We start from the raw sequence: 13,403 nt of genomic DNA on the forward strand, positions 1-13,403 counted from the left end.
GTGTGTTTGCTAAATTCCATTAATGTAATGTCACCTTGACACTAGATCTGGTGACATTTAAGACCACTTTAATTAAAAAAAAAAAAAAGCAACAAATCAAGCGACTTTTTGAGAACACATTAGTAATTGCCCTGAATTCAATACAGCTCCCCAACTCACACCACAGCTGCTGATAAACGAGTCAAGACAGCAGATTCACTCATCTCACCATTAGTGTGTAAGGCATGCATCGAGGCTCTTCTCTGTTCCGGCACCTTGGTGGTGAAATAAATTTCCCCAAGATGTCAGAATGACGACTAAAGACCTACCTCTTCAAGAAGTACTTAATCCAATCACTGACCACCATTGTTCCTAATGTTTTAAAACACTCTTCACAGAGACGGTAGCTAATAAAAGTGAGTACCTGTTCCCTTCCTGACTACTCACTCTTGTCTGTGAAAGTATAGCAATTTGTATGTACATGCATGACCAAAGATGATCTTTCTATTTAAAAAAAAAAAGCAAATTCTATTTCTATTCTTTAAAAAAAACAACTCTATTCTAGTTTTAAAGTGCCATTCCACCATTGGATGTATTCTTTGGCATAAAATACAATATATTTTATGACAACATGACTAGACAGAGAAATCTTTTAGCTTCAAAATGATATATCAAACATAATTTTTTGACAACGACAAGTATATTAATTTTGCGACCAAAGTCACCTACCCTTTTAATTTCCGCGCGGTAGTGAAACGTGATGTCATCGGCAGGTTCCCCTTCTTGTGTACCACATGTCGGTCTATTTTTAGACCAGGAAACCCCCAAAGTGAGAGAGTCATTTCTCCTCGTATATGGGGGCCAAAAAAATTGCGAAAAATTTTGAGTTAATCTTTCAGTTAGCTAGATTTACTGGTATTAGCTAGATTTATTGGTATTATTTTTATCGCGTTCTATCCGCCATTGCTGATATGTGCCACGTCACACGGTACACAAGAAGGGGAACCTGCCGATGACATCACGCGCGGAAATTAAAAGGGTAGGTGACTTTGGTCACAAAATTAATATACTTGTCATTGTCAAAAAATTATGCTTGATATATCATTTTGAAGCTAAAAGATTTCTCTATCTAGTGATACCATTTATATATGTTGTCAAAATATACTGTATTTTATGCCAAAGAATACATCCAATGGTGGAATGGCACTTTAAGATACTCAGTGAAAATTCTCCTGGTGTATGCTTATCTGCCATCTGATATGCCAATGAGCATGATGAATAAATTAATATGCAAATGAGTAAATCAGTCTATGACGTCATCTAATTTTGAGCTACTGTCCTCAGAAAAAAAAAAAAGTTGGCAACACTAAATGTTTATATTATACAAGTGCTTGATCAAAGACAGAACTTTTTAGTCAAGAAAACTAAACAGCAAAACCGTTTAGTTTCAGATGAGTAATTTTACAGATAAGTGAATTAATATTTGCCATTTTCATAGGCTGGTTAGTAACATTCAGGTCTGCACAATGCTCCATCAGCATGCTTGTGACATGCAGACGGCAACAAATGAAAATTTAATCCTGGTGCCATTTGATGACAAAGTGAGGAAACTCACCAGTGCTGAACATAATCCGAGGGCACATGAGGCAAAGATCCGTAACTTCTTTCATCCATCTTTATGGGGACTTAGTGATAAACCAAGATTCATATTTATTTCTCTTTAAAATGTTATTACTTGTGGTAGTTAGTTAGTTCATGGAGAATGTTTCTAACCAGTCTATTAGTCTCTTAATTATCAACATGATAAGATGTACAACGAAACTGTAGGTGCTCTTACTGATTAGCAAAAAACAACACACATTTAAAAGACAATCACCCATTATAAATAATAATAATCAATAATACATAAATGATTATTGTGAAATTATACGCAATTATATAAATATATAAAATGATTTTTATTACAAGTAATAATAAATAAAATAAGTTTAAAAACAAATAGTAAAATAGCAGCAGGGTCATTCCGTGCCAACTCACCTAAGGGTCCCCACATCACCGTCTCAGATTTTGCTCAAAAAATTCTATAATCAAGAATCATATGTTTGTACCACACATGCAAAATATTAGCTCCCAATTCATTGTAGTTTTGGAACTACAGGCCTTTGAAATTTTGATGTCAAAATACCACATGACGAAATGGCTCTTTCCCCAACTTCAGAGACCCATAACTTTTTATTGCAGCTATCTAGACAGTTGTGTTTGCAGATTCTTACTGAATGATACCCACTCTTTTCAAATCTGTTGCCACAAAGCCTCTGAAGGACATACGTTTTGCATAATGGGAAGCCAAAAATGACATTTTGGCCAAAATCACTTAAAATTCATTAAAACTCTAGGGGGCATAGTAGAAATATGAAGCTAGTTAGATTTTTTTCCTCACTACATAGTAATTGTAGGGTTGTTATCTGTTCACAGAAACATATTTTGCCATGAAATTTCAATTCCTGAATTTAAAAATTTTTTTTTAACATTTTACGTCCTTTCCGAGGGGGCTAAAATAGGGCATTTTTGCCATCTTATTTGGTCATGTGGCTAGGGGTTTAGGATCTTCTAATTTTTTGTGAAGATGCTCTCATATAAGATGTAACTACTCCCTGATTTTTTTTAACAAACGCCCCTTGCTTCATATTTTAATAATTTGTTTTGTACATGGACAGTTTCATCATTTTTCACTTTCTTCCACATTCAGAACTCTGTAACTCTAAATTGGAAGATTCCTACTAGCAGCTATTTCAGATTTACATACACTGACACACAAATTTTCATATTTTAGTAGTAGTATGCCCAAGAAATTCATATTTTTCTTTCTATTGGGACCTAAAAACAGCTATTTGGCCAAAAATGACAAAAACGCTGGGCAGCTTTTAATAAACAAGGGAATAATGAAGGGGTGTTTTGCACACAAATTAAGGCTTATAAGAACCTAATCTAGGCATACACATTTCCTGAACAACTTTTACTGTATTGTATAGTATTTTTTGCAATTAGAAAATTTTAGGTATAATTGCAATTTTTGTTGAATATCCTTGGAAAATATAGAAAAATAACAACAAAATTCTGGAGTAGTATTTTTAATATACTTCAAGGTTGTGTAAGCACAAAACATTTAGCAATGAGGTTTTATTTACATATTAACACATTCAATGATCCATGATCATGATGTTGAAAAACATCACAAGATTTGTACATAATTTAAAGTCAAATATGGGCATCCGTGATAATGGGTAATTCATTCACAGGCAGTACAGTTTCATGTGATGTGCTAAGACACTCAAACTGTCATCTAGTAGTACATAAGTTAAAACTTAAGTCTTTCACAAGTTTGAAGTCATCCTCTGTTAGTTGGTATTGGCGTCCCCCACTTTTTATGTTTGGGGCCTCTACCACACAAAGGACATGAAGCAAAGGCACCCAACATTCATCTTTCCTGCTTTGTGGTGGCCATGAGAATGTGTTGCCTCGTCCTTGTCTCATGAAATTGACATACACATCATTTTCTTCTTCATTTCTGGTGACAATATTTCCAATGTACCATTTTCTGTCATAAACACAGGCAATATATTTGCCCGGCTGGTACATATTTGGTGCAGATTGGGACATTTGGCTTGGGGCCTGTAACTGGGACTGTAAAACTGGTGTGGTTTCAGGTCCTACATCCACTACCGATGATGGTACCACATCAGAAGAAACCCTTCTCATCTCCAGCTGAGTGGGTGCAATTGGGCTAAGGATATCATTGCTTATATATATATATATATATATATATATATATATATATATATATATATATATATATATATGGATAGAAAAAGTCACCACATCTTTAATTTATGAGGAAAATAGCCCATTCCCTCCAGAACTTGAAAAATATCAAGTCAACATTTTTGTCATTTTTGGCCAAATAGCTGTTTTTAGGTCCCAATAGAAAGAAAAATATGAATTTCTTGGGCATACTACTACTAAAATATGAAAATTTGTATGTCAGTGTATGTAAATCTGAAATAGCTGCTAGTAGGAATTTTCCAATGTAGAGTTACAGAGTTCTGAATGTGGAAAAAAGTGAAAAATGATGAAACTGTCCATGTACAAAACAAATTATTAAAATATGAAGCAAGGGGCGTTTGTTAAAAAAAATCAGGGAGTAGTTACATCTTATATGAGAGCATCTTCACAAAAAATTAGAAGATCCTAAACCCCTAGCCACATGACCAAATAAGATGGCAAAAATGCCCTATTTTAGCCCCCTCGGAAAGGACGTAAGATGTTAAAAAAAAATTTAAAAATTCAGGAATATAATTTTCATCGCAAAATATGTTTCTGTGAACAGATAACAACCCTACAATTACTATGTAATGAGGAAAAAAATCTAACTAGTTTCATATTTCTACTAGGCCCCTTAGAGTTTTAATGAATTTTAAGCAATTTTGGCCAAAATGCCATTTTTGGCTTCCTATTATGCAAAAAGTATGTCCTTCAGAGGCTTTCTGGCAACAGATTTGAAAAGAGTGGGTATCATTCAGTAAGAATCTGCACACACAACTTTCTAGATAGCTGCAATAAAAAGTTATGGGTCTCTGAAGTTGGGGAAAGAGCCAATTTCGACATGTGGTGTTTTGACATCAATATTTCAAAGGCCTGTAGTTCCAAAACTACAACATAATTGGGGGCTAATATTTTGCATGTGTGGTACAAACATATGATTCTTGATTAGAGAATTTTTTGAGTAAAATCTGAGACGGTGATGTGGGGGAGTTCCTGAAATTTAGGTGAGTTGGCACGGAATGACCCAGCAAATATTATATTATATAATATAAAAACAGTTATTCCACGACATCAAGTCGTACATGAGCTGACAGGCGACAAGGCGCGTAGCACCGAATCGGCTAGAAGCCATGTACGACAAAATTGAGTGGAATAACTGTTTTATTCTATCCACATTCACTGGATTTTGAGAAACAGAGCATTTTTATTTTTTGCAAATTCAATAAAAAACTTAAAGCATCCAACAAAATAATTTCCGCTTAGAATGTAAACAAACCGCCGAAATGACAGTAGCAATTTGTGAAAAATGCTATAAAAATAATTCTTGAAAATTAAGAGAGATACGTTCTTACCATCAAATAATTTTATTCCATATTTTGTTGGTTTTTTTTTTTTTTTTTTGGGGGGGGGGGGGGGGGGTCTGTTTTCAAATAAAGTTTTTATTTCGTCATCGGTTGGTTCTGCAACACGCTCCGCCATTTTATTTCTCTCTACTCACAGTATATGAACTGATATCCTAGTAGAAGAGTAGCCAATCATGTAAACAAACTGGCGAAATGACATAATTGAGCGGAATAACTGTTTTATTCTATCCACACTCACTGGATTTTGAGAAACAGAGCGTTTCTATTTTTTGTAAATTCAGTAAAAATCTTAAAACAAAACGTCCAACAAAATCATTTCCGCTTAGAATCTAAACAAACCGGTGAAATGACAGGAGTAATTTGTGAAAAATGCTATAATAATTCTTGAAAATAAAAAAAAGATACGTTCTTACCATCAAATACTTTTATTCCATATTTTGTTGCTCTTGGGGGGGGGGGGGGGGGGGGGTTGTTTTTGAGTAGAGTTTTTATTTACTGCAACACGCTCTGCCATTTTGTTTTTCTCTACTCACGGTATAGACAGTTTTCACATGACGTCACAGAGTCGGGGATTCCCTAGTGGCGGCCATCTTGGGGGTCAAGCTTACCGTACGGGTGACTTAGCACACATTGTAACGCGCGAGTACAAAGTCTTCAAAAGAACCCAAGCAGGCTATTTAAAGCTAGCAATGGTGCACACCTGTTGTATTCATGGCTGTCGTAATAGGTCAGATGATGAAGTCAAGCGGAGCTTTTATGGAATTCCCACTGTACGGGAGCACGAAGGCGAGCAAACAAAGAAACTCAGCATACAAAGGAGAAATCTATGGCTTGCGAGAAATCAACCGCAAGGATTATCAGCCTTCCAAACACAGCAAAGTCTACTCCGATCATTTTATAAATGGTAAGTTGTTTAAATAAACAATCAATTGCGTTTAAGTTTGTTTTTGGAAACCAAAACATCATGTGAACAATCTCTGGAGGATGCCTAACTGGAACCGCTGAGTGTACGTTTACATTGTAATGTACACTTAATATCACTCGTTTGTCACGTTTCTATTTGAAACTTGTCACTTCACTCACGCAAGGGTCATTTTTGAAAAACATTTTAGGTCTATTCTGTATGATTTGATTTGTGTTTGGGATGCAAACAGCGCGCCTTTTGGCGGATGCCGCCTGAATCGCGCAGATCCGGGTTTTTTTTTTTTAGGGGGGGCATTGGATTGTCTGATTATATTTTCAAAGTAAATTCTGTATTAAAATTACTAAGTAAGGAAATCCGTTACAGTCCATGAAACAGGAAGTATAAGGATGAGAAAAAGACAGTTTAAATCGGAAAGCTGCGCACATTTGCGCAGTCCTGCACACGGCTCGGGCTGCGCACATGTGCGCAGCTTTCCGATTTAAACTGTTTTTTTCTCATCCTTATACTTCCTGTTTCATGAACTGTAACAGATTTGCTTATTTAGTAATTTTAATACAGAATTTACTTTGAAATTATAATCAGACACTCCAACGCCCCCCCAAAAAAAAGGATCTGTGCGATTCAGGCGGCATCCGCCAAAAGGCGCGCTGTGAATATATAAAGTTGTATACATCAGACAGCCTTTAAAGTTTGATGAAGTCAGTTTCAGGCTTTGGAGCAGGCTTTGGCAGTTTCAGGCTTTGGCAGCCCTGCATAGTCACTTGAAAATGCATCTTTGTCCACTTCGTAGGGGTCAATTCCCCCAATCAAGGCCAGTTTGGCTGCATACCGTGAGATGTGTATCTATATACTTCTGTTTGCTTGATTTTGCCGACATTGATCTTTATTTTAGAAAACTGACTATACAACTTCATAAATTCGTCCGAGATAACGTAGCCGGTAATGGCGATGGTCCGTTTTGTTTGCCCCCCCAAGATGGCAGCTGGGGGGCGTTCCCCGGAATGCCGTGACGTCAGTGAAAACTATCTATGAGCTGATATCCTAGTAGTAGACTAGCCAATCAGAGCACACGATTGCTCATATCCAGTGCATGTGGAAAGTATATTATATATATATATATATATATATATGAATGAGAGAGAGAGAATTGTCCTAGACATGTATATTGCACAGATTAATTGATGTTCAGATATTTACAGTTCCATATTTACAACAAGATATTTACATTTGTTTCGTACACGACAAGTGAGAGAGCCAGCCAACATCCAGAAAGAAAGAAATTTAAGATTTAAGCAAATAAACAAACAATACAACAAACAGACCAACCTGCTGTTCAGCTTGGCTTCCATTCTGTCGTGTAAATTTCATTTAACCAAATATCTCACTACTGACTCAGGATAACTAACTAGTCTTTACCAAATGTCACAAATACAATATTTTTATATCTATATCAAACTAACAAAAAACATATTAGAGATATTCTATTCATATTCCTTATTTTTAGATAATTCTGCTGACAGACACTTAGCCTGCTAGCATGCTAGCTTTATGAATGGATGTCACTGGTTAGCGAGCTATCTCGCTTCAAGTATAACAATACACTTAAATATCAAAATATGCGACCCATTCGTAAATTAAAACATACATACCGTTATTAATATGGACAGAGAATGATAATAATCCGTTTATTTATTTATTACTGTGAAAAACAAATCCAGCTAAAAGCAACAAAGACCAACACAGCCGTCCTACAGTAATGAGTTCGTCAGGCACTGGAATATACCAACTCAAGAATAAAAGGGGAGGGATTTCCTTCTGTCGATTTCAATACGTCTTCATTTAAAACTACTTATATAATATACATGATATTAATATTAGTAATTTCATAAATGTATTTCCTTATTTTTTTTACTGATACGCTTTTTTTTCTTTAGGCCGATTTTACTTAACTCCCCCTTTTCCTTTATCCTGTTTAAATGTTTCAGAGCTCGATCTCTATTGGTTGTAAAAAAAAAAAAAAAAAAGCCGTTTCCTGTTTTACACACACCATAATAAAGGTCTGTGTAATAAACAATGGCGATCACAAACATGGATATAATTAAAAACGCTTTATAATTATTAATTTTGTCTTATGTATATCCCAGTATTGCTTTGTATTTTTCCAGATATTTGATGTTCAAGATATTGTTTTGGTTTGCTGTTAAATACCATGTATATAGAATTGCAAGCCTGAATAATAATAATAATAATAATAATAATAATAATAATGAATAAAAAAGAAGAATATAGCTGCAAGCAGTGATTTCTGGGGTACCAACAAACTTCATAATTCACTCCTCAAAATATCCAGTTCTTGCCCATTAAAAACAAACAAGCAAACAAACAAGTTATCAAGTTTTGTGAGAGTGCAATGTTAACCCTGTCAAATGTCTGCTGAAAGATGATTGCCATGTTTTTTTTTCTTTTTAATAATAATAATAATAATAATGAATAAAAAATAATATAGCTGCAAGCAGGGCGGCACGGTGGTGTAGTGGTTAGCGCTGTCGCCTCACAGCAAGAAGATCCTGGGTTTGAGCCCCGGGGCCGGCGAGGGCCTTTCTGTGCGGAGTTTGCATGTTCTCCCTGTGTCTGTGTGGGTTTCCTCCGGGTGCTCCGGTTTCCCCCACAGTCCAAACATATGCAGGTTAGGTTAACTGGTGACTCTAAATTGACCGTGAGTGTGAATGGTTGTCTGTGTCTATGTGTCAGCCCTGTGATGACCTGGCGACTTGTCCAGGGTGTACCCCGCCTTTTGCCCGTAGTCAGCTGGGATAGGCTCCAGCTTGCCTGCGACCCTGTAGAAGGATAAAGCGGCTAGAGATAATGAGATGAGATGAGATAGCTGCAAGCAGTGATCTCTGGGGCACCAACAAACTTCACAATTCGCTCCTCAAAGTATCCAGTTCTTCCCAACTAAAAACAAAAAAACAATCAAACAAAGAAGTTATCAAGTTTTGTGAGAGTGCAATGTTCACCCTGTCAAATGTCTGCTGAAAGATCTTATTCTCATCTCATTCTCATTATCTCTAGCCGCTTTATCCTGTTCTACAGGGTCGCAGGCAAGCTGGAGCCTATCCCAGCTGAATACAGGCAAAAGGCGGGGTACACCCTGGACAAGTCGCCAGGTCATCACAGGGCTGACACATAGACACAGACAACCATTCACACTCACATTCACACCTACGGTCAATTTAGAGTCACCAGTTAACCTAACCTGCATGTCTTTGGACTATGGGGGAAACCGGAGCACCCGGAGGAAACCCACACGGACACGGGGAGAACATGCAAACTCTACACAGAAAGGCCCTCGCCGGCCATAGGGCTCGAACCCGGACCTTCTTGCTGTATCCAGTTCTTGCCAATTAAAAACAAGTTATCAAGTTTTGTGAGAGTGCGATGTTCACCCCGTCAAATGTCTGCTGAAAGATGATTGCCATGTTGATGGTGGCCTTGTTTTTTTTCTCTTTTTTTTAGTAATTAGCTCATCATCAAATGTCAACTTATAGATTAGCACAGAGGTGCAGCTTACAGAATTTCAGCTCCATCAGATTTATGGTTTCAGAGAAAGTTTTGTGTAAATTCATGAAAACAGTCATGAGTTACATCTATTGGAGTAAATTAGGTTCCCTGTCCTTAAATTTCATGGGTGTATGGCAGCCATACTGTTTACAAATCTCAACATGTTTTTGATAATTATTGAGTACACCAATTTTGTGAAGACTGGCCAACAATCCTGGGACTAGATCGCAAAAGTAGGTACTGCATATTGTGCAAATAAAAAAAAAAAAATCATGGTGAAAACTAGTGGGTGTAGCTGAGTTCAGTTGAAGCCAAGGAATAAGAGGGAAAAAGACATTCGAATACGAGTTAAGGTTGAGAGTGGTGCAGTGGTTAGCACTGTCGCCTCACAGCAAGAAGGTTCTGGGTTCAAACCTTACTGCTGACTGGGGCCCTTCTGTGTGGAATTTGGGTCATAGAGGAAGCTGGAGCCAATGCCAGGTGACCTTAGGCAAGAATCTGACACGGAAATGAACAACCACTCACATTAAAGGCCAAGTTTACATTAGACCGTATCTGTCTCGTTTTCTTCGCGGATGCACTGTCCGTTTACATTAAAACGCCTGGAAACGCCGGGAAACGCCGGGAAACGGGAATCCGCCAGGGTCCACGTATTCAATCCAGATCGTGTCTGGTCCGGTGCTGTGTAAACATTGAGAATACGCAGATACGCTGTGCTGAGCTCTAGCTGGCGTCGTCATTGGACAACGTCACTATGACATCCACCTTCCTGATTCGCTGGCGTTGGTCATGTGACGCGACTGCTGAAAAACGGCGCAGACTTCCACCTTGTATCACCTTTCATTAAAGAGTATAAAAGTATGAAAATACTGCAAATACTGATGCAAATACTGCCCATTGTGTAGTTATGATTGTCTTTAGGCTTGCCATCCTTCCACTTGCAAGTGGTAAGTGACGCGCATGCCCGACATGCACCGAGATCACACACACAGCGGCTCAGTCCCGAATCACTGCTCGTGCGCTATACTCGCGCGCTCTGTGAGCTGTGCAAGGCCGGAGTGCGCACCCTCCAGAGGGCACTCGCTGTTCAGGGCGGAGTGATTTGGAGCGCAGGATGCCTGCGGAGCCGAGCGTATCCGTGTATTGGTGTTGCTGTGTGCACGCGAATCGTGTATTGGCGTTGCTGTGTGCACGCTAATCGTTTTAAAAACGTTAATCTGATGATCCGCTGATACGGTCTAATGTAAACCCCACCTAAACCTATGGGCAAACTAGAGTAGCTAATCTGCATGTCTTTAGACTGTGGAAACTGGAGCACCCAGATGAAACCCACACAAGCATGTGGGTTGAACATACAAACTCCAAACAGAAAGGCCAGTCAGCTGCAATGTTCAAACCCAGATGCTAACCACTGCACCCCCATATGCAACCTTACAATTGAAAATAGACTCTGGGACCAAAAATGTCACTCCTAATATTGTTCACTAGATCATTATCTAACTGGAAAAATAAGAATTTCAATCTAAGTAACCTTGTGTATTAGAAAGGCAGTATAGAAGTTGAACACATGAATAAATAATCAAGTAACTTGTTTCAGCTGCTTATAGAATCAGCCGATTGACTTAAAAGGCATAAAAAGTGGATAATAAAACACGAGTATTAGGAAAAAAAGGGCAATTCAGTCTTATAATAAAAAAGTATTAAGTTATCAGTTGCTTGGACAGCACAAAAGGAAATATATTCCTTTGTATTCTATACATGTACCATTTTATTTATAAATCAATGTATGATTCCTTTACTTTTATTTGATTAAATGATCAAAAATAGTTTAATTTGCTTATTGTATTTTCTCATCTCTCTCATTATCTCTAGCCGCTTTATCCTTCTACAGGGTCGCAGGCAAGCTGGAGCCTATCCCAGCTGACTACAGGCGAAAGGCGGGGTACACCCTGGACAAGTCGCCAAGTCATCACAGGGCTGACACATAGACACAGACAACCATTCACACTCACATTCACACCTACGGTCAATTTAGAGTCACCAGTTAACCTAACCTGCATGTCTTTGGACTGTGGGGGAAACCGGAGCACCCGGAGGAAACCCACGTTGACACGGGGAGAACATGCAAACTCCGCACAGAAAGGCCCTCGCCGGCCACGGGGCTCGAACCCGGACCTTCTTGCTGCGAGGCGACAGCGCTAACCACTACACCACCGTGCCGCCCTTATTGTATTTTCTACCTCCTAATTTACATATTTACTAATTCATGTGCTTATGTATTTATTGATCAAATGAATACTGAGTGGCACAAAACACCCATAAATACTGGATGAAAAAAAAAAGACTGGTTGAGAGTTCAACAATTATTTATTTGACATTTTCAACAGTCCAGCTGTGACTGGGTGATGATCATTTAATTTCATTAAAAAAAACAAACTTCTTTTAGCCTTAAAAAGAAAAAGTACAAAATTACAAAGTAATCACACCATAAATATTATAAAGACAAACAAACAAAAAAAAAACCTGACAGCTTGTTGAACATCTGAACATTCAAAATCCTATGGAACAAATTTCAAAAGCATTTACAATACATCAACCTCATATAAATCCATAACAGTGAGGATCATTAAATACAATCAGTAAGTAATAACAATAGTGAACAGAACAGTGGAACCAGAGTTCTCAAACATCAATCCTAGAGGTGTATGATTGTGTTTTCCTGGTGTTGTTGGATGAAGTGAAGTGATCCGTCTGGAATCTTGTTTGCGAATCCTGTTTTACAGTTTGTGTAAACATTCCATGAGAACACACAGTGCAAGAGTATAAAATACCCTACAGTTGAGGTCAGAAATCATAAATAAGCACCAACAAGTATGCTTTAGTGTGAAATATCGTGCAAGTAGACCAACCCATGCATCATGCATGACCTCAGAAAAGTAAAAACATAGTAAAGGCTTTGCTAAAAACAGGGCTCGACATTAAAGGTAGTCCGACTGTCCGGGACAACCAAATACTTGGGACAAGTCAAATGCGCATCTGTCTGTCCGATGGGACAAACTGAATATTTGTTGAAAATCACAATTTTTATAGCAATTATTCAAGAGTTACATCAATAAAGTTCCAACAAAACTAGTTCAATCCCCTCGCTGATCCGGCCGTGTTATTGTTTACAAAATTCCAGGGAAAGAGTACAGCAGGTGCATGTGTAAAAATAACCACATTGCAATATCCGATTATAGATTATTAGGCTCCTCGAAATCCGAGAAATGGCGATCAAATACTTCAATAAAATAAATATCTGTGGTGAATCTTCATTTCATTCGGACAGTCATTGTATTTTTCTTTGTATGGTTTACATCAACCATCACAAAGGTCGTAAAATATTTCAGGGGAATTTTACGACAATGCCAAACTCACTCATGGTTTGTTTTCATTCATAATGTGATCGTCACCCTGATGTCCAACTTGTTTTCATTTCATTAAAGGTAGACTGCCTTTCAGATTTTTCAAGTGTAGGTCAGAAAAATAATTTTCCCCGACACCCAGTTATTTTTGTTTAGTGGACTGAAAGCTACTGAATTTGAATCACAGACTTCCAATTTTATTCATTGTTTAAAAAAAAAAAGAAAGAAAGAATTTAGAGCCATGTGGCCCTAAATTTTCCGCTATTTTTTCCTGCTTCACCATGACCCAATTCAAAATACTACGTCATGCATTATGTGGTGGGCTTTCCCTGTTCACGCAATGCATTG

The 13,403-nt window shown here is 37.7% G+C and overlaps 1 protein-coding gene across 2 annotated transcripts in view; it reads right to left on the reverse strand.

Moving 5' to 3' along the window:
- The window catches only part of tdg.1 (thymine DNA glycosylase, tandem duplicate 1), a 32,144-nt gene extending 24,084 nt beyond the window's left edge, over window positions 1-8,060 (reverse strand). Inside the window, exons 1-2 of one of the 2 annotated variants that reach the window (XM_060928210.1) lie at window positions 7,740-8,060; window positions 1,595-1,664 (exon numbers count right to left, since the gene is read on the reverse strand). In XM_060928210.1, coding sequence (XP_060784193.1) covers window positions 1,595-1,653 — 59 coding nt within the window. In that variant the 5' untranslated portion in view covers window positions 1,654-1,664; window positions 7,740-8,060. The remainder of the gene's footprint in view (window positions 1-1,594; window positions 1,665-7,739) is intronic. The other variant, XM_060928211.1, reaches the window with a different exon arrangement.
- Window positions 8,061-13,403: the final 5,343 nt, after the last annotated feature.

The sequence above is a fragment of the Neoarius graeffei genome, chromosome 8, assembly GCF_027579695.1.
Source record: "Neoarius graeffei isolate fNeoGra1 chromosome 8, fNeoGra1.pri, whole genome shotgun sequence".
NCBI classification, from domain to species: Eukaryota; Metazoa; Chordata; class Actinopteri; order Siluriformes; family Ariidae; genus Neoarius; species Neoarius graeffei.